The sequence below is a fragment of the Cebus imitator genome, unplaced genomic scaffold (genome assembly GCF_001604975.1).
Source record: "Cebus imitator isolate Cc_AM_T3 unplaced genomic scaffold, Cebus_imitator-1.0 Scaffold369, whole genome shotgun sequence".
NCBI classification, from domain to species: Eukaryota; Metazoa; Chordata; class Mammalia; order Primates; family Cebidae; genus Cebus; species Cebus imitator.
This window is the reverse complement of record NW_016107684.1, coordinates 1,722,999-1,745,756: the sequence shown is the minus strand read 5'-3', so window position 1 is coordinate 1,745,756 and position 22,758 is coordinate 1,722,999. Positions and strand designations below refer to the sequence as shown.

The 22,758-nt window shown below is 37.2% G+C and overlaps 1 protein-coding gene across 1 annotated transcript in view; it reads right to left on the bottom strand.

Moving 5' to 3' along the window:
• Positions 1 to 22,758, bottom strand: part of ASXL3 (ASXL transcriptional regulator 3) — a 171,538-nt gene that overhangs the window by 15,377 nt on the left and 133,403 nt on the right. The window contains 2 exon segments of the mRNA XM_017507138.2: positions 1,607 to 1,712; positions 3,927 to 4,023. Of these exon segments, the coding sequence (XP_017362627.1) occupies positions 1,607 to 1,712; positions 3,927 to 4,023 (203 nt within the window).

The window sequence follows — 22,758 nt, the reverse complement described above, 5'->3', positions numbered from 1 at the left end:
TTGTTGGGAGGATTAAATAATATTTGCAAACCTTTTAGAAGCGTATCAGAGCGAGTGTATTCTCAATGATTATTTGTTGTATGAAGGAAAGCTCTCTGTAATGTAACCCTGGAACTGTGGCTCTCTGGGAGTAGAACTTTGGTAGCCCTACAAACAATTGCATCCCTGGCATCCAGGAGAGTGTCTGACACAGAGGCAATGTTGAATAAAAACATTAATTTAATACAAGAATGGGTCTATCACTAAAAAAATTAAGAACCAATGCTTTGGAGGTACTGTCTTGGTTATGCTTCTGCCATTACTGAAAAGAGTGTGCCCAACATTTTCTTTCACAGGCAAAAGGAGAGGGAAGGCTTCTAAATAGTCTTTAATCTCATCCTCCAGGGTTCTTAATCCGGCTGGGAATCAGCAAAACCTGGAAAGCTTCTAAAAACACAGACTCCTGGGCCTAACTCCTAGATTTTGATATAGCCAGGCTTGAGTGATATTTTTGGTGACTTCATGTGAAGACCTATAACTAGATTGTCACATTTTTAATGTTTGAGAAAAGACATTAATTATCTCTATTTGGTTTTGCTTAAAAATATATAGGCATCCAGAAATCCTGGCACAGCAATTAAAAACAGGTCTTCCTACTCAAGAGGACTACCATTTAGGACAATTCACAAAGGTTAGGATACTCTGAGTACCCTACTTCAAGCGGTCTATTAAGTATCTTATTTCTTTTCATGAAGAGCTCTCACGTGAGACTCCTGGCATGCCTTTTTCTCCCATTTACAGGGGAAATTTTGTGAATGAGATCCCATGACATAGGTTTTGTTACCTGCAACCACCTGTGTCCTTTACCCAAAATAACAACTTTCAAGCATTGACTGTGTATGTGGGAATTGGAGCTCAAGTTCCTCTACGAAGGGGAATCTGAAGTGACCATCAATAGTAAGTGCTCAAACCCCTCCTTTTTAGGGATCTGATTGTCTGAGACACTAATTGCCCAAGCAGAGTATGTCTACTAAACATGAGGCAAAGGTGAAACTGCTTTCAGGGTTAGTTCATTTGCTCCCACACGATGATGTGAAGGCTTGTATTACTTAAAAAAGAAGCATACACACACATAATAAATTAAAGATATATTACATTTGAAGAGGAAGATAAGGCAAAAGATAAATCTCAGGCACTCCCCAAAACAAGGACTAAACAAAAATTAAAATGCATTAGGCACAGTCACTTTTGGAAAAGTGTGAGAATTAAATACATGCCAAAAATTACTTATCTATAAAGAACTCATTCATGAACATACTTGAAAATAGAAGAATTTTACTCAAATCCATTAAGAAAACCAAAAGTGGCTTCTATAAGATTTCATGTGCTATTTTCAGCCCAAAATAAATTTTCATGAACAAGTTATAAACCTTTGAAAATGCATTTTTAAAAAATTTAGGTGCTGATATACCACTATAATTTCATCTGCACTTTCTTACACTGAGGGACTATTGCCTTTTATCATAGGTTTATTAAGTTTTACAACATATGAGTGTGCTATGTGAAGCAGAGAATTACATTTTCATTTCCTTCTAAGAGAAATGAGAAAAAATACTCTAGTACTTACTTTTCTCCATAAAATCTCTCAAAGAATTTTTCTTTCCAAGGTTCTGTTTTCTTTTCCTTCTCAATTTCTTGCCTTATCCGCAACTGCATTTCTGGGGTAAACTCTCCTAAAAAGAAAATGCTAATGCATTGAGTAAAAGTGGTCACATCTTTTGCCAATTCATAAAGAAAACATGTAATTCATCTGAGTAAACTTTTATGGATCTTGAAAAGTACAAGGACAAATAATGATAACATTTTTACAGCTTCTCTTTTCATGAACATCACTCAAGATGTTCATAAAAATTCTAAAGCTAAATGCTTTAGAAGAACGCTAAAGCATTTAGCAAATGTATTACCTGCTAGGGGCTACAAATAAAAGAGTGTATATTCACTGTCCTTAAGGAAATCAGTCTGCTGGAAATAGAGGATAATATAATGTCTAAAGCCCTGTATAGGCATAATAATAAATGTAGTGAAATATACAGAGTAAAGTGCTTAATTCTGCCTAAGTCAATTAAAGAGGACTACATATAGGAAGCGATTCTTGAGTTTGCTTTTCAAGGTTGCTCAGGCTTTTATAAAGTAATTAAATCACAAGGCACAGAGATATGAATACATATATTTATGATTGTTTGAGTAGCGAATTGTGAGTAAACATAGGAAGAAATAAAATGGGAAATAAAACCTGAGGCCAATTACCCAACAGATATTCTAATGAAAGTTCTTTATTTTTCTATGAGAGACAGAGGGAGGTTCTGGTGGCATTCAGTGTGGAAGGAATATGGCCAAGTAAGTTGTGTAGAAAAATAGGTCTGACAGCAGAATGAAGAAATTGGAGGACTGTATCTATAGGATTACTGAACAGTACACAGGAGAGGTGGAGATTACAGTTGGGCCAGTAGCAGCAGGAATGTTGTGGAGAAGTCAAGTACAAGTAACAGTTCATGACCAGAGAGGCATGAAGAAAATGAAGAGGGTCAAAGACATGAGTAAGGTTTGAAACTGAGGAACTATGAGGACAGTTGTGATATCATAGAAATAGAGGAAGCAGAAGAAGGAGCAAAGAGGGAAGAGAAGCTAGTAAATTTAATATTGGGAATTTTGGATTAAAGTGCCTGTGCTAGTGAGATCTGCTAAGCATTTGAAAATAAAACACTAGGGAAAGGGGTGGGAATTAGGGAAGGCGGTGGGAATTAGGAAAGGGGGTGAAAGCCAGATATGAAAATTCTTTGCACACTGGCAATAGCTAAAACCATGGTGGTGAATGAGGCAGCTTAGGGAATACATATGATTAGAAAAGAAAATGCGGGAGACATCAGATGGAAGAATAGGGGATCCTGATGAAAGCTGAGCAAGGGCTGGCAGAAACATAAATAATTTAAGCCTCAGAAATCAATTTAAAATCTGTTTTTAAAATCTAAAGTAGATGGTTTCAAATCAGATGGGGTGAAAAAACAAATGAGATATTAGTGAGGGAACTTGAAATGCAGGCATTGAGAACAGGAAATTGGACTTTGCCATTAGTTTTATATATATATATAGTTTTTGTTTGCTTTTTTGAGACAGGGTGTCATTCTGCTGTTGCCTTGACTAGAGTGCAGCAGTGTGATCGGTAGGTGGATCGCGGCAGCCTCGACCTCCTGAACCCACTTTAGAATCCCGAGTTGCTGAGACTATAGGTATGCACCACCACACCTGGCTGATTATTGTATTTTTTTGTAGAGATAGAGTTTCGCCACGTTGCTTAGGCTGGACTTCACTCCTGAGCTCAAGTGATTTGCCTGCCTAGGCCTGTCAAAGTCCTGGGTTAACAGGTGTGAGCCATCACGCCTGGCCAGTATTCTTTCTCTAGGAGGAATATTTCAGTCTTGTACAGTGGTGCCACCCCTGACCGTTAACAGTTCGAATGTGTAAAGTGGAAAAATATAGCAGCATTGGGTACTTTTTGGTCTTCCAAGAAACTTGGTGACTAAAGGAAGGATAAGGTGAAGTAGTACCTTCAGGGGAAGAGAGCATTAAAAGAAGTTTCTCTAGGTGCCAGGACACTTAAGAGAATGCATATCGGATCAAACAATACCATTAAAATGACCATTCCCAAGAAAAATTTGCTGTATCCAAAATTTTATGATGTCTAAGATAAAATTATGTTTTCTTCAGAAATATCTGACATCAATAATGTCAGGTATAACAAAAGAGTTAGTGAACTCATTTGGAAAGGGATATGAGTTTTTACTAAATTAAAGTAACTGTTGGGGGAAAAAGACTGGGAAATCAGAGAAATATACAAAGCTCAGTACAGTATGTGTACTCCAATATGTCACATAATAACAGAAATTTACCTTCTGCCAGTCGCTGTTTCCACCCTTGTGCTGCATATGCAAAGAATTCATTATTTAGAGCTGAAGTACTGAGGCGTAAAACTCCATCACTTCCCATCTAGGAAAATAAGCCGACAAAAACAAGGTTCCATCAGGAATAACTCAAAGCAAAAGTACGCAGGAAAGAAGCAAAAACTGAGTGGTGTTGGGTGGTTTTTGTGTGAGGGGGAAGGACATAGAGAAAGGAGAAGGGATAAAGAGCAGGAGCTCCAGGGAGAGCATGTGCAGGGTAGGAGGAAGAGAGGAAAGGGACCCAACAAAAGATCAGTCTCCTGGGATGAATACTAGGAGATTAGATGCATGCATGCTGCTTGCTGATGTGTAGGAGACAAAAAGAATTAGTGTTGTCCTTGACTGGCTTCTTATGTAGTTGGAGAGTGAATATAAAACACATAACAAGTTAAACAATGTCAAGCATTAGGTGAGCGAGAATTAAGAAGTTCAAAATGTAAAAGCTTGGGGAATATATGTATGTGGACATGAGAGTGTGGGAAGAACCTGATGCAGCATCATGAGAGTGTAAGAGGATCTGGACAAAATGGTTAGAGATCAAAGCATAAGGTATGCTGTCAACAAGCATGAGAATTACCATAGCAGCAGAATATAATAAACTATTAGTAACTGGGGCATTTATGAAAGTGTGAGGATGCTTTCACCTGGTACTAAAAGGTTTGACAAACTATAGCCCCAACTATATCTTTAAAGATTTCCTCTTACTTCCATATATAGAATTCATATATCCTACGCACTAATTACCTGAAAACACACTTAGAGATTACTTATCCTCATTTTTTGTTTTTGATCTTCTCTACACTCCATTTCAACCTATTGAAATAGGTTTTAAATTTTAACTCTTTTAAATTTTAACTCAAATAATGCCTTCATGAATATTTCAGTTGAATCATCATTCAGGAGCAAAAGAGAAACTGAACATAAAAAGTAAGTATACTATCTTAAGCTGGATAATGTCTAATCAAAGTCAGAAAAGAGAGACACAGAACAAATGTGAGATATGCTGATTGTTGACACTGTGACATCTATAGGGAGGCCGCAGATTCACAATCCTCAGGGTCTTCATTTAAGATGGCACTGGTAACCACACTAAAATATTCCACACATTTGAAATATTTCAGGCAAGATTTCATTTATTCATTGATTTACTGTTTATTCATGATCAATTATTTCATCTTATTCAACTGATACTTGTTAAGCCACCCATATGAACCTATGTGCATGGCATTTGTATGGGTGCTAGAAATTTACTGGTAATAAAGACAAATCCCCTGTATTTATAGTCTGAATATATTCTACACAGAACAGATGCTTTTGGTATTTGTCCACCCTTTCCATCCACCTGAGGTCAGCATGACTGATGTACAGTTACATCACCATGCCAATGTCCCACATCATAGGTTTACCAAAGCCCTGATACATGAGTGGCTAAATGTTTCAGCTTCTCCATCCTTTGACTGGACAACTCCAGGACACTATTCTCTGCAGTATGGTTTATTCGCTGAACTAAATAAATGCATGCTATGTGGTGTTCCCAATGGCTAGAACACATGGATCTGGGAACGAAGAAGTAGAATGAAATAACCTTTACACTATCATTCCCAAACACCCACTTGCCTACTGCATGCATTCTGTCCCCACCGCTCTAGCCTCTGTGGGATCAGAAGTCCAGGTTCCCAGGGGGAATCATTTCTATTAGAGCAGGGTTTCTCAAGATTGGCACTCTTGTCACTTGGGGCCAGATAATTCATTTTAGTGGGGGCATGTCCTGTGTAATGTCAGATATTTGGCAGTATCCCTGGACTCTACCCAGTATATTCCAGGAGCAATTCTCTAGCAGACATGACAACGAAAAACATATCCAAACACTGGCAAATATCCTTTGGAGGCAAACTCATCCCTAGTTAAGAACCACTGCACTACTGGACAATGCAAGGGCCCCATTGTAGCCAAAGCTCTGTCTGGTTACTCTGTATTACTCATGCTGTTGGACCAGTAGGAAAAGAAAGGAGACAGATAGGATAATCAATCAGCCCTAACCATCATGAGGAAATAAGACTGCTGCAAGAGAGAAGGGATGGACAGAAGGGTGTTGGGAATGCTGGGGGTTCTCTGGGACATCTCTTGATGTTATTTGTGCCTGGTGATTGACATCCTGACAAACCAATAGGGAAAGACAACCAATAGCTCATACTCCTCAGGGATGGCAGTCTGAGTCACTTCTAGTAGAAGTGCTAAAAGCAAGAAAATCAGCAATGAGCACCAAAGGAGGGAGATAATGAGCTAAAACCACATCCTTAAAACCAGCTTGAGACTGGCACAGCCTACAGCTGGGCCACTAACCCTCTGGTCATAAGTCTTGTTATTTTCATTTTTTTCTTCTTTCCAATATATTAATATTATGATTAGCTACTTTTTAAAGAGTTAGAGATACAGGGATCTTCATGTGAGGCACAAGATCTGAGTAGGACAAAAGGAAGTCTGTACCAATATTTCTGATACTCCACTTTATATCATCTTGGCTACATGAGCACAGAGCTAACAGGGTAAACAGTTCAATGCACTCAGGTCCAAACTAAGCCAATAACACTCTAGGATTTTCTCTGAAGCGAAAAGAGATTTAAGTTTCCCTGCAGGTACAGCCTGGAGATGCAGAGTTTGTCCCTGGGTACAACTCCCAATTCATGAGAGATAAGGGACTATGGAAAAATGTCTCACTCTCCTGCTGTCGTCCTATGGAACAGTCCTGTGGCTCATTCTACACATTTTATTCAATAAATGAGCCACAGTTGTCCAAAGGGCTTCTCTCCTCCCTGTCTCACCCTATTTAACCCCTGGATTTGGCTTCCAAATGACCTGTATTCTGGTTCTTTTGTTCCAGGCCCTGTTTGGGGAGGGAAAAAGCTGAGGAGTTTCCTAAGTAAGACATCAAAGCTAAAGAGCTTGGGTTTTATCCTCTACATGGGAGGAGCCCAGTGAATGTACCATAGATAAACATGCCACCCCAGGTCAGTGGCCTCCAAGTCCAAGTTTTCTCCTCAGTTCACCTACGCAAATTTATTACCTTTTTTGACATAAGCCATGATGGTGGAAAGTTGTGAAGCACTGCTCTCGGTAGTGGGAAACATACCACATTTTTGAAGCCAAGAAAAAGCCTAAAAGATATGTGTTTAAAAAGATAACTTTGGTAGCTGTGTAACAGAAGAGAGAAGGAAAAACGATACTGAGACGTTGCTAGACAGGGTATTGGAATACATCAGTAAATGGCAATAAAAGAAAGACGTATCTGAGATATATTTATGACTGGGTGAAAATCTTTAGGATTAAGAAGATAAAGTCATTGGGAGGACACTTCAGGAGACATTAAAGTTGCTGAGGATTATTCTGAGAGATGGGGTGGATGAAATGATAGCCAACCTTTAGTACAAGTCTTCAACAAATGTTATCAAGGAGTTATGGTATAGAAAATGAGGATGAGGACAAGAGAGCCATATAAACGATATGCCTCTATAAAGTCTGAAATTTTTCTGCAAACATTAACTCTGAATAGATATCCTTGTGATTCCAGAGCCTTGAGAAAATGGCAACTCAATTTAGTAAGATTAAAAAGGAAAAGGTGTTCATATTGTACAGACAGATTTTCATTAGGACTAATAGGTAGAAGGCAAGTTCTCTGAAGAGGTAGAGGAAGTTGTTCACTGTGGAGCACATGTATAGAAGGCAGAGTGGATTAGAATTATTCTACATTTGAGGACTTAGATGGTACCTTATAAACTTCTATAGTCAGTGTAACACCACTTAGCATCTTGCAGACAGTAAATAAAAGTTATTGTACTGCCCTTGCTTTAAGTAGTGAAGGATTTAAAATTTAACTCCAGTAGCTGATAGTAGTTTAGTTCCATATATCCTACCAAGCCCGGGGCATGATTAGTTTGTAATTGAAATTTCAGCATAATTTTAAGACACAAAGAAATATCAGATCCAGATTAGCTCTGACAGATTCTCGAGATCTCAGCACATGAAAATGCAAGGCAGTGTGACATAAACACATTCAAGAATATGAAAGCTAGCCCTGGAGGAAAATACTTTTATTTTAAAACAGAAAAATAATTTTAACTGCCAGATCCCCAGGCTGTAAGAGACAGCACAATGAAATACTGGTGCTGAATTTGATTTAGGAAATACATGCCAATAAAACGTTTTAAATACACTATTAATTTTATGGCTTTTAAGAAATACTGTCCGCCGGGGCGGGCACACCTCTCTGCTTCTGCACACTCTACCTCCTGTGGCTGCCCCGGCGCCAAAAAAAAAAAAAAAAGAAGAAGAAGAAGAAATACTATCCAAAAGATATATTTGAATGAACTGGAACAATAAACACTTCTGAAAGGCTTATTTATTCCCCAGCTATAAAGTGTTTTCCTGATTAGCCAAAATAGAAATGTTAATTCCCAAAATCACCAAACTGTCTTATAATGAAGTATCTAACTATTGATAAATTATAGTTCCTATTTAATTAGGAGGAGAAAAACTCTGATCATAATCACTGTTCCAAAGGAAAATAAACCCAAATTAAAGAAAACGTACTCACATGGAGATCCTTTTACATAGGCTTATACTCTTTCTAAGTATACCATTTGTATGAACACTATTAACATACATTTTAAGGAATGGGTGCCAACTGGAATTCGAAGGGTTAACTAAACGTTCCTACTTGCATCTCATCCAACGTTTGAAGATAAATGAATGTTAATTTAGTGCAAGAATATATTTACATTGAAAAATAATCCTTTAAACCTCTATTTTCTAAATTACTTTATGTTTCTTACAGATAATTCTAACTGCATGGTATGAGGATTGTTGAAAACAGTGCTGGAGTTAGAAAGTGGCTAAATAATAATGGTGCACCAAGAAATACTAAGCAGTCAGGATTTCATTCTATAGACAATGGGGAGTCGTTCAAAGTAAAGCCAAACCATAAAGAAAAGATTCACGAGTATGTGCAGGTTAAGAAGATTGCTGCTCTAGACAGGGTATCGGGATGATGCTCTCTAATAGAATAATAGACATTTGAGCAGAAAGAAATGCAAAAGCAAGCCATATAGCTAGCTGAGAAAGAGTTAGCCAAGCGAAGAGAATGTAAATGCAAACGCCCTCAGGTGGGGCTTGCAAGGAGGCCCTTGGAGCTAGAGAGCAGAGAGTGGGAGGAAAAGGAGTGGAGGGGACAGGATCACACTGGGCCTTGTCACTCACTCCCTCCACGGGGCTGGAAAGCCTTTGGAGGGGGTTGGTCCGAAGAATGATAAGATCTGACACTTCAAAAGGATAGCTCTGACTACTGTGTTTAGAAAAATCTTTAGAGTACTGCTGTCTAAGAGCAATACAAAGGTGAGTCACATATGTGATTTCAATTCTTCTACATTAGTAGAATTTTTCTAACATCATTAGATGTTAAAGAAATGTGTAATTAATTTCAATAATATGTTTTCTTTAATCCAAACTGTCCAAAATATTATTACAATATATATTCACTATATTGTTAATGACATATTCTACATTCCCTTTGAATACTAATTCTTCAATATCCAGTGTATCTTTTTAATAGCACATCTCACTTCATATTCTAGTGAGCTCTATTTCTAGTGCTCAAAAGTCTCAGGTGGCTAGTGGCTACTGTACTAGACAGCATTAGCTGATCTTTAGCTTTAGCAGATAAAGATCTACCAGGAACACTAGTATAAAGGTTTTCAATAATCCGGGAATAAAATGATAGTAGCTTGGACTAGGATAACAGCACTGGAGGTAGTGTGAAATGGTTCAGTTCTGATTACATCCCAAAGCCAGCAGAATATGATGGCAGATTAAATGTGTGGTATAAAAGAGGGAAGGCAAGGATGATATCAAGAATTTCTGGACTTAGAAATGAAAAGTAGGAGACTGCTCATTAGTTTTAAAAAGACAAGACTATAGGCAGAGGAGGTTTGGTTTAGCACTACATCAGGTTGCGATACTGATTATAATTCCTAGTAGATGTCTTCGATATATTACTCCTACTACAGTGCAGAGGATGCCTTGGGCAAAGGCAAGACTAAGACAGGGATTTCTGTTAACTAGCATGAAGAGTAAGCAGAACCCATGATGAAAAGTCTTAAGATTGTTCAGGCAGTAGAAATAGAGAGGAAGAAGAATATTCAAGAGAAAAATACCAACCAAAATTGATGGCACTCAGTGAGCAATGGGACTGAGAAAGATGAGACAGAGATGTGGAAGATGATTCCCAGGGACAAGGCTTGATAACTAGGTAGAAACTGGTGACAAACATCAGGACAGGAAATGGCACAAAGAGGAAACAGTATTTAGAAATAAGAAATGAAGGCTTTGGATATGTTGATGTAAGGGTATTTTGATGGCATCCAAATAAAGACATTTAGTCAGTAACTGAGAATATGGCAAGATGCTCAACGGTAAATATTTTTTCAAATAGGAATGATCAGCAAATAAAGTACGGTTGGAAACACGGGTATGAATGAGAACATCCAAGGAATATTTACCAAAAGAGAAGGTGGCTTAAAGCAGAGTCCTGAGGAATACTAATGTAAAAGGACTGAGGAGGTAGAGTATATCCTGTTAGGAAGACTAAGCAAAAGCAGACAGAGGTAGGAAGAAAATCAGAGCAAGTGGCATCATATATATATATACATATATTTTTTTTTTTTTTGAGACAGAGTCTTGCTCTGTGGCCAGGCTGGAGTGCAGTGCTGTAATCTCGGCTCACTGTAACCTCCGCCTCCTGGGTTCAAGCGATTTTCCTGCCTCAGCCTCCTGAATAGCTGGGACTACAGGCGCACGCCACCACGCCCAGGTAATTTTTTTTCGGATTTTTAGTAGAAATGGTGTTTCATTACATTGGCCAGGATGATACTGATCTCTTGACCTCATGATCTACCTGCCTTGGCCTCTGAACGTGAGGGATTACAGGCATGAGCCACCGTGCCCGGCCAGTGGCATCATATTAATAGGTGCAAGGGAAGAATGTATTTGCAGAAGGTGATCTGTATTGTGGATGTGCTAATATCTATCAAGCCTTTTTAGCATTACTAAGGTAAACAGTGTGTGCAGTACACTACATTAGCTGTTGTGTCCAATACAAAAATCAATCAGATCTTTACAGCAAAGATAACCTACACAGTGAGACACTAATCAGGAGTCTAATACAATATAAAAAGAGTAATGAGCATATAAACTATCATATGCTGTTATCATTGAGCCACTTATACCCTACATGATGAAGCACCCAGTGCCCTTGCATCTATATTCCAGTATGAATAAAAGCCAGGGTATTGATTCTCTTTAAAAGGTAAATTTTAATTTTTTCCTTACCACTAAGTATGATTCAGATGGCCCAGGCGACTCTATAGATATGCTCAAGTTTTATCCACAAGGGAAACTGTTATTCCTTAGAATAACATAAAGATAGGGATAAAAATAAAAGAAGGCTGTTAAGAGGGATGGCTTCCCTAAAGGAGATAGATCAACAATATGCTAAAGATAATTTTGCAAGTAAGTTTTTGAAGCTATTTCTAAAATTGCAGTAAGACAATATTCCCAAAATTGTGCTTTGCAAGATAGGTGTTTTAATAGGTAAATCCATCTTAAAGGAAATGTATTCTTTCACACAATAAATATAGCCTGCATGTAGTAAATATGGTAAATAGTTTCATTTACTGTACTACCTAATATGCTAAAATTTATTTTAAATCCTGAAGAATAAATTATACAGTATTTCCCAAACTTTTTAACCCATAAACCTCTCACAGAACAACCATCAGTATCTCATGGAACAATTATTCCCTAGAATATAATTTGGGAATTGATGCATTAAGAGTTGTAAAAGTATCACTGGCAGAAACAGCCAAATGTGATACACCTGTGACAATGAATTTGCCCATGTTAGAGACTATAACCCTCTTTAACAAATAAATGTAAATTTCTAAGATCTGAACATGGGATAATTTTGAGAATATTGCAAGAATCAAGTATTCAGAGTAAATAGTGAAAAACTATTAAAGATGACATAATAAGCTTTAACCCACAAGCTTGAACAAAATCAAGTTCAATGCCACTGAAGGAAATTCTTTGCAACCACTGTCAAAAAAAGTCCTAACATATGTAATAATTTTTTAAATTAGATATTGTGATTGTAATGCTATAATCAAGATTATGTCCAGTCATATGGGGGCAAAATAAAAAATGTTTTACAGGCATACCAGAAAAAACACTGCAAATTCAGTTCCAAACTACTATAATAAAGTGAATGTTGCAAAAAAGTAAGTCACATACATTTTTTTTGGTTTCCAGGTACATATCAAAGTTATCACTAAACTGTAGTCTATTAACTGTGCAATAGCATTATGCTAAAAATCAATTTACATACCTTACTTAAAACACATTATTACTTAAAAATGCTAACAATAATCTGAGCCTTCGAGTCATACTAGTTTTGCTGGTGGAGGGTCTTGCATGAATGTTGATGGCTGCTGACTGATCAGGGTGGTTGGTGGCTGCCGAAGGCTGTAATGACTATGGCAATTTCTTACAATAAGCCAACGATAAAGTTTGCTGCATTGGTTGACTCTTCTTTTCCCAAAAAACTTATCTGTAGTATGTGATGCTGTTTGATAGCATTTTGCCCACAGCAGAACATCTTTCAAAATTGGAGTCAATCCTCTTAAACCTTACTTCTGCTTTATCAATCAAATTTATGGAATATTTGAAATCCTTTGTTTTTACTTCAACAATGTTCACAGCATCTTAACCAGGAGTCAGTTTTGTCTCAAGAGATCACTTTCTTTACATATAAGAGGCAACTTCTCCTTGTGAAAGTTTTATCATAAGATTGCAACAATTCAGTCACATCTTCAGGTTCTATTCTAATTCTAGATCTCTTACTATTTGCACCACATCCCCAGTGAATTCCTCCACTGAAGTCTTGAACTTCTCAAAGTCATCTATGAATATCAGAATCAACTTCTTCCAAACTCCTGTTAATGTTGCTATTTTAGCCTCCTCCCTTGAATCACAAATGTTCTTAATGGCATCCAGAAGAGTGAGTTCTTTCCAAAAGACTTTCAATTCACCTTGCCCAGAACCATCAGAGGAATCACTATCTATGCCAGCCATAGCCTTAGGAAATGCATTTCTTAAACAGTAAGACTTGAAAGTCAAAATTACTCCTTCATCCATGAGCTTCAGAATAGGTATTGCATTAGCAATATGAAAAACAACATTAATCTTTTTTTAAATCTCCATCATCTTCTTCAGTGACCCAGTGCATTGTCAATGAGAAGTAATATTTTGAAAAGGATATTTTTTTCTGAGCAGTAAGTCTCAAAAGTGGACTTAAAATATTCAGTAAGCCATGCTGTAAACAGATGTGCTGTCATTCAGGCTTTATTGTTCCATTTGCAGAGCAAAGGTAGAATAGATTTAGCATAATTCTTAAGGGCATTAAGATCTTTGGAATGGTAAATGAGCACTGGCTGCCACTTAAAGCCACCAGCTGCATTAACACCTAACAGAAGAGTATCCTTTCAAGTCAGGCATTGACTTCTCCTCTCTAGCTATACAAGCCCGATGGCATCTTTTTCCAATATAAGGCTGTTTCATCTACACCGAAAATCCATTGTTTAATATAGCCACCTTCATCAATGATCTTAGCTAGGTCTTCTGGATAACCTGCTATAGCTTCTACATCAGCCACTGTTGTTTCACCTTGCACTTTTAGGTTACAGAGATGGCTTCTTTCCTTAAACCTCATGAGCTAATCTCTGTTAGCTTCCAAGTTTCGTTTTAGCACATCTTCACCTCTCCAAGACTTCACAGAATAAGAGTTAGGGGGTTGCTCTACATTAGGCTTTGGCTTAAGGGAATGTTGTGGCTGATTTGGTCTTCTATCCAGACCACTAAAACTTCCTCCATATCAACAATAAAGCTGTTTCATTTTCTCATCATTTGTGTGTTCAGTGGAGTAGCACTTTTAATTCCCTTCAAGAACTTTTTCTTTCCATTCACAACTCAGCTAAGTGTTTGGTACAAGAGACCCAGCTTTTAGCCTCTCTCAGCTTTCAACATGGCTTCCTCATTAAATGTAATCATTTCTAGTTTTTAATTGAAAAGTGAGACTTATGCAACTTTTCCTTTCACTTGAACACTTAGAGGGCATTGTAGGGTTTTGTTTTGTTTTGTTCTGCTTGTTTTCAGAGATGGAGTCTCCCTCTATTGCCCAGGCTGGAGTGCAGTGGTGCAATCTTGGCTCACTGCAACCTCTGTCTCCTGGTTTCGAGTGATTCTCCTGCCTCAGCCTCCCAAGTAGCTGGGACTACAAGTGCGCGCCACCACACACGGCTAGTTTTTTATTTTATTTTATTTTTAGTAGAGACCATATTGGACAGGCTGGTCTCAAACTCCTGGCCTCATGATCCACCCACCTCAGGCTCCCAAAATGCTGGGATTACAAGTGTGAGCCGCTGCTCCCAGCCTCTAGGATTATTAATTGGCCTAATTTTAATATTTCTCTGTCTTAGAAATAGGGAGCCCTGAAGAAAGGGAGATATATGGGAGACAGCTGGTCAGAGAACAATCAGAACACATTTATGGATTAAGTTCACTGTCTTATAAGGGCATGATTTGTGGTACCCCAAAACAATTACAACAGCAAAAAAGATCATTGATCATATATCACCGTATATAAGACATATTATCATATATTAATAATAAAATATATAATTATAATAAAATGTTTGAAATATTGTTTGAATTACCAAAATGTGACACCCACAAAATGAACACATGCTGTTGGAAAAATGGAATGGTGCCCGTAGACTTGCTCGGTGAAGGGTTGCCACAAACTTTCAATTTGTAAATATGTATATCTGAGAAATGCAATAAGGTGAAGCACAATAAAGTAAGCTACACCTGTATTAACTCGCTTAATCCTCAAAAAAAAAAAAAAAAAAACCCACAGTATTTGTGAAGTGCAATAAAGCAAAGTAAATTAAAACAAGGTAAGCCTATATAGTTTTCATCCTTCCTCCAACTAATTTTTTTAAAGTATGCATGGAATCAAGCAAAAGTGAACACAAAGGCAATTTTAGAAACAAAAATATTACCGAACAAAGCAGCACTTAGATGGAAATGTAGAAGGCTTTTTTGTCATCATTGATATGATGGAGTTTTAAAGTAGATGTCATAATAAAAATCTCTTTTTCTGAGCTGTCCTCTTCCTTCTACTACTTACGGCTTTTGTGATATGTGTATATATAATATATATGTATATATATATAAAATATACACACAATCTCTATATCCATCTATACATATATACATGTATTTAATATACACATACATGATACATGCACATTCATGCAAGTATATATATATATATATATATATGTGTGTGTGTCTGTATGTGTGTGTGTGTGTGTGTATGTATAATTTTTTCTTTTTCCTTTGCAAATAGAATTTTTAGCCAATCCAAGCAGTTGGCCAAGATAAAGGTCTCCTTTTAAATGAAACCTTTTGCTGTTCCCAAGAGCATGAGAACTATCCTCCCTGCCACCAGAAGACTGGCCTAACCTTCCAAAGCAGCAGAGGAGATATTCAATCAGATGTTGGGGAAGCCATTCCTTAGAATAAGACTGTAGGAAAGCAATTTCTCAGGCCCCCAATTAATGAAAGAAAAGAATTATCTTTTTATGAGAGAAAAAGGTTTTCTTATAATTGCTACTAAGGATTTCATCATATATAATCAGGAAAGACATATTTGAGGGATGTATGCAATGTTAAAAGCAAATGAAACAAGGAGAATATTAATATTGATTCTTGAAATGTTTCAGGTACTCAGTTTCAACTACTGTGCTTACATGGGAATTTCCCTTAAGCTTTCATACAATATTAGTTAAAACAATAATTATTTTCAAATGATGTTACTCTACAGTTTAAAATTCTGAAACCTTTTCTAAGAATCAATCTGTTTTCAAATTCCAAAGACAGAAATTGCTATTAAAGTGCTATAATTTCTTATTTTTTAGCAGCCTTCTCAGAAGAGATGTAGCCTGTGGTGAAATCATTAAAAATAACTGAAACAAAGATATCTAAAGGCAAAAATAAAGCCTTTGACAGATCATGTTTTCAACAGCTTCTCCACAATCAGAGAAGTATTTGATGTTCCCAGTATATCTACTTCATGACAAACTTGTGGAGAACCTTTGGCTACACCTTGGGACATTCTGCTTGGTCTTCTATGAGAAGTGACGTTTTCAAAATTGGAACAAGTTTTAGCAAATATGAGAATGTGTATGTTTTAAAAGACAATCTTTAATAATTGCATTTTCATTAATGTTCCCTGTGTGTGTGTGTGTGGCAGAGGAAGAAGGAAGAACAAACTTCCAATGTACCCAACCACGAATACTAATGCTTTATTTAGTGAAACTCAAGCTCGTGTTCTTGTATAGATAAAATAAGGGTATGTTATAATGTAGTGGGAATCAGTGAATCACTGTTTCCATTTGTAATACACTGAACAGCTGTGTTTAAGTGACTATCTATTAGTCATTCATTTCTTTAACAAACATTTCACAGCATCTACTATGTGCCAGGAACTGTGAAACAGATAGACAGCTTCTGCTGTTCCAAGTGCCTTGCACCTAGAGTGGTAAAGAAAAGGATAAAATGTCCATTTTAATATCATGGGGAGTGTCTACAGAAGGGAAGGATGCTGGGAGAGCCCCCAAGTCTGGGTATCTAGCATATCTTTAGTGATATCTACACCCAAAGGTAACTGTCTTATCCTCTCCTCCTCTTTAACAATGGCCTTGATCTTCTTCTTCAATAAAAACTACAACCAATAACAATAATAATAGACTATCATTAACTGAGTGCCTTCAACAACCCTGAAGATGGGTGTCTTTGTCTACAATAACAAAAAACTATAGACTGGGAAGCTTATAAACAACAAAAATTTCTCACTCCTCCACAGGCTGTAAAATCTGAGATTAAGGTACCAGCAGATTCAGTGTCTGGGGAGGACCTATTTCTTGGTTCACAGGTGATGCCTTCTTGCTGTTGCCTCCATGGTAGAAGGGCCTAGCTAGATTTCTGGGGTTTCTTATAAGAGAACAAATCCCATTCATGGAGACTTTGCCCTCATGATCTAATCACTGCCCAAAGCTCCACCTTCTAATAATATCACCACGGGAGTTAGGATTTCAACATACAAATTATATTGAAACCTTTAGACTATAGGAGTAGGTAAGCAGCAAAATAGGATTTGACTCCCTAAAATGACTTTGACTCCCGAAAAGCCATATGACTTTCTTTAGTTAACATGCAGGCGTTCATTCTTACACTGAAAAAGTTTATGTGCTAGATGCTGGAAATACAACAATAAACAAAGAAAGGCATGGTCCCTGTTTTATAAAGTTATAACTATAAATTGTGTTAAGGCCTCTGAAGGGAACAGAAGTACAAGAAGGGAAAATTCTGGGTGCATGCATGTGGAGGTAGGACTCTCCAAGACATTTATCTCTAAGCAGAGATATATGTGAAGGAAGGGCAGGAAACAGCCCTGGGGTAAGGGCAGAAGGAAAAGCAACCATAGCTCTGACAAGGAAGGTAAGGAACCTTGTTATGAAGGGAGATGATGAGAGTGTGGCAACTGAAGGACTGTGTGGCATCAACATTGTTGCTGTTGTTTTCTCCTGTTTTTTGGATGGATATTCTTAGCGAACAAGAATCCACTCTCCATGGTTTGGTTTCATTTGCAAACTATGAATAAACAAACTATTTAACTCCCTAGAGTTTTTGTGAGGATTAAATGAATAAATACATGTAAAATAGTTTGAATAATGCTGGCTTAGACGAAGTTCTCAACAAGCTAAGAATATAAGTATTATTATTTGGTAGGAGGTGTGGCAGACATACTCTAGGAGCCCCTGATGAGTCACACACTTGTAGAATTCCTTTCACTGATTATGGGAAGAACCTATGAATTGCTTAGAAAATGGGGGAAGTAATGGGCTGTCACTCCCTTGATTATTTTATATTACATAAAATGTCATCTTAGCCAACAGGGGCAGAAATATTCTCCTGCTGGCCTTGAAGAAGAAAAAAAAAAAAAAACATTGTTAATTGCCTAAGCGGGTAGCCTTTAAGAGCTGGGGGCTTCAGCCCTACCACTGTAAGGAAATGAATTCTACCAGCAACCCACATGAGCTAGGAAGAGGATCCCATGCTGCAGTTGAAAATATACATGTCAGTACCTTGATTTCACCATGTTAAGACCCTAAGCAGAAGAATCAGCAAAGCTGTGCCCAGACTCCTGACCGTGAAAACTAACCTAACTCACTCCTAACCCATGGAGATAAGAACAGCATGCTACTTTAAGCTGAAAGATTTGTGGTAATTTGTTATATAGCATGGAAAACTAATACAGGGAAGGTGAGAACAACTCATTTGGTTGCTACTCCTTTATCAGTTGAGAGACAAAAGTATCTGTGTACATGAGCTGGGTGTGTTTGAGTGTGTGGGATATGTCTCTATGGGATACATAATTAGAGACTTCCCACAGTACTGAATGCCAAAGAAGATAGATTAGAAAGAGCAGACTGTAATCTCCATGAAGGCAGGGATTTGCATAGCAGGATACAACAGAAATATAATTAATTTTGAAGGAACTCATTTTGTCATTATTTAGTTATATCACTACTTGATGCCTCTACTTAACCCTATCCAGTTTTGTGATATTTTTGTTACAGTATATAAACAGCAGATTTTATAAGGAACATACAGATGGTAAGAGCTACTTTTAGTCTTTGATGTAAAGTAACAAAGAGAAAGAGAAATAAGACAATGGATTTTAGCTTTTGCATAGAGGTTATCAACGCTATAGTTCTGTTACTGTAACATAACCTTCCAAAGTGCAGACAATTTATGGCTTCCTATTAAATCAATTGGCTGTGTACAAACCAGAAAATGGGAGGTAAATTCCTTCTATTTATTTTGGTATGATTTAAATTTCTGTATATCCTGTTTCCTCTAACATCCTCTAAGGCCAAAAACAAAACATAACAAAATAAAAACAACAAACTGATGCCCAGCATCCCCCAACCCACAAAGCATCCTTCTGATGTATTCAAGACATTCCATGGTGGTCTGCTTAAGTAACTCACTTTGTCACAGTGGAAAGAGAGCTTGATTTAAAGTTAGAAAATTGGTCTACTAAGCCTAGCTCTGTATCTTCACAGCTGTCTGAAGATCTTCCAATTTCTTAACAGCTCTGAGTGTCAGTTTGTTTCATTATTCAAATGAGGAAGTAAGCATACTTGCAAAGCTGTTATATGAATTAGAAATAATAAATGCAAATAACCTAGTATACTACCTAACATATAAGGAGTAAACATTTTAAAAATTAATATATATATAATACTACTAAGTGCTTAGCTTGTGATCCTTTAAATCTCCGCATTCTCAAATATGTCCTTAAACTGGAGCAACAGATATGATATTTAAAAAGCAATAATCAGAAGGGACTCTCTACGTTGAAACTAGGTATCACAAATGAAGAGTTTAATGTTTTGTTGCTTTAGTGCTGGCTGGTCACCTAACCTCTACTGTCACTGTTATTCTACTGAGAAATCAGCTACTTAGCCTTGAGCAAAATCGGTCCTATTACTCAGTTTATAGCTGATTGGCCTACAGATCAGTGTTGGGGCCAAAACTGTACCAGAGACATATTACATGACTTACTTAATGAATAACCTCTTCTATGTATAGGGAAAGAGAATCTGGGATACCAGAAGAGATACTGTGAGAGGAACAGATACCCTAGAAACATATTGCAGAAGAACAGAGGTAAATGTAAATGTATGTTTAACATCACCTCCCAAAACTCAGTTTTTTTAAAAACCAGCAAATCTCCATTTCTTGCAATCTGAACAAGGCCAAAGTAACACGACCAGAAAGTATTACATTGAGTAATCTATTATATATTTTCCACCTTGAAGACAGTATACAGTTCATTGAAGAAAGAAATTCCATTTGCAAAGAAAGCCGAACACCATGAAAAAGTTGGACTGCAAAGTAAGTACAAGCCAACAGTTCACTTTATAGAACACAATAAGGGTAGGGTTTCATAAAGACTGCAAACCAACCTTTAAATTTTTCTAACAAAATGCCAAACATGCCACCTAAATTACACCAATACCAAACACCTAGCCAAAAATCCTAAAACATCTAATTCTCCTCTTTCATTACTAATAGAGAAAGCCTGTCATCTGACTTTCAAAACACTTATGCCACAATTAGTGACATGTCAAACCTTCATGCTTTTACTTCCTCATTTCCCAAAACAGATTCTAGTATAGCAACTGATGGGAAGTTCCTAAGGAAATAAAAGATTTTAAAATCAATTAAGTTTGGGAAAGACTATTTATACAAAGTTCAAATGTTTTCTTCACTGCAGAGCTCTGGGACTTTTACTATGCAAATGAATGTAGCATTTCCCAAACTCATGAAAGCTCAGAACATTGCTCTCTATATTCTATGGGTCTGATATTCTACAGAGTGTGTACACTGTAAGAAATGTTGCTGTACAGTATCTATAGGTCAGAGCACTGGAGAATTATAAACCTAGAATCTACTTTTGCACTCTATCCCTGAATTGACACATCTTGCTAAACCTCAGTTTAATGAACTCTCAACTTACTGATAAAGGCCAGCCTTACAGTTGACCTTTATGAACAAGGTCTTTGCCCTTTTAGCAAAATTGCCATTGAAACTTTATTCAAATGTTGCTTGGCATGACTGACGCTCAAACCGATGATTCCTCTAACTAAAAAATGAGGTATATGTGACTTACTGTGTTTGTCTTTTGCCTTTGCTGTCTGGAACCTCTGAAATAAGTGTGTGTTCACATCCAGGACCCACACTCAAGGGCATTTCTAATATAATGACCGCATTTTATCCCCTCCTCTTTATCATCCACCACTTGTCTCTTTACCTATGTCTCAAACATTTTATTTTTTGGTATGTACCCCCTCAATTTTTAAATGTAAAGTGATCATAAATTATAATAGTAAATTTTAATAACCTCAGGTTTTGCGTAGACATCTGATTTAAAAACATTATCCTTCCTAAAACTAAAGATAAAAATTAGAAACATCATTGTTAGTGACAAAAATATTCGTCACACAAATATGATGTTTTAGACAGTAATCACATTGAGTTTTTCAAAAATTACACATCAACACTGGGCCCACTTTCTACAGCAAAATCACCCTTCCTTCTAGTCACTGTGGCTAGAGGGATAACAGAAGGCTAAGCTGGATGTGTATAATGTGTAAGTGACATTTTAAAAGGCTAAGGTAAAAAGCAAAGTGATAATACAGGGGCAGAATGCTATCCTTTTAAATATGCTAACATATATGGTAGACCTGTACATGCCATATTGGCTTTAGAGTGTAAATAATGAATCTGTTGAATTTTTAGAGAATTTGCTAGTTTAGAAGCAGGTAAATAGACAAGATTCTCAAAGAAACAGGGAGTCTGGGAAGTTTCAGTAAGGTCAAGTAGACTCAAGATGAATTAACACATTCACACATGCACAACCTAGTAATGATATTCAGCCCCAGAGTGTGGACACAATGACACTTTGAGAAGCAAGAATAAAGTAGAATATAAAGTAAAACACAGAGGCCTCACATGACCTTGTCCATTGTCCTGAGTCAGTTACTGAAGGGGGTGTACTACGGCCTTCTACCAGCTAGAAGACCTACACCTTCATTCACTCTCAGTGCAATTCGAAGCTTTGCAATCAGGTGTTCTTAGTTAGGTAGCTTTACCAATTATAAACTGAATTAAACCCGTCCACAATAAAAAGTGGACAAGAGGTATGAAAAGATTCCTACCCAAAAATAGATTCACTAATAAGCAAGATAACACTAATAAGCAAATTTAAGCAAAGAGTACTAAAGGAGAGCAGGCACAAGTCCTTCTCCTAATATGAATTCATTGTGTGTCACATGGAGAGAAAGACCAGGGGGAGGAGACTTAGTGAAGAGTTGAGGGTCTGGGGAAACATGTACCCCACAGATCTAGAGAATGCCACCAACTCAAGAAAGGAGTGGTGGTCTAAAGCTGAGTTGGGGAAAACTTGGATATAATGAAAAGGAAGCTTGCTTCTTATGGGAAATATGAGAGCCATAAGAAATACCCTTGGCCTGTTTTAGAATTAGAACCAACCATACGTTTTGGGGCAAGTTACTCTAAATGTGAAAGTGATTAAAATAGATGATCTCTTTTTCCTTTAGATCTAATGTTCTATGGCATAGGTAGAGCAAAGGAAAAAAATAACAATAACTAGAATCAAAGAAGCAACAGTTAATGGAAAGAGGGTGAAATAAGGTTAGGAAGAAACTAAGTGCTGCTGGATGAGCGGTGATTCCATGAACCAGGAACCTATCTATACTGAATACAATTTGAGCCCTTGCCAATGTGCTGTACTAAAATGTAACAGAGAGACATTGCTGAGATGCAAAGCAATATAACGTGTGAACACACAGTGCTTAGTGAAGACTGAAAAAGCAAAGGGCAATGATAACTTACAGGAGAAAAATTTTATAAAAATAAATACTACTTGAAATGTGTGTGGGAGGGTGGGTGGCAGGGGGCAATTTCCACAATTGAAGTGGATTGCTGGCCTTTTGTGGGCAAAAAGGAAAGATAC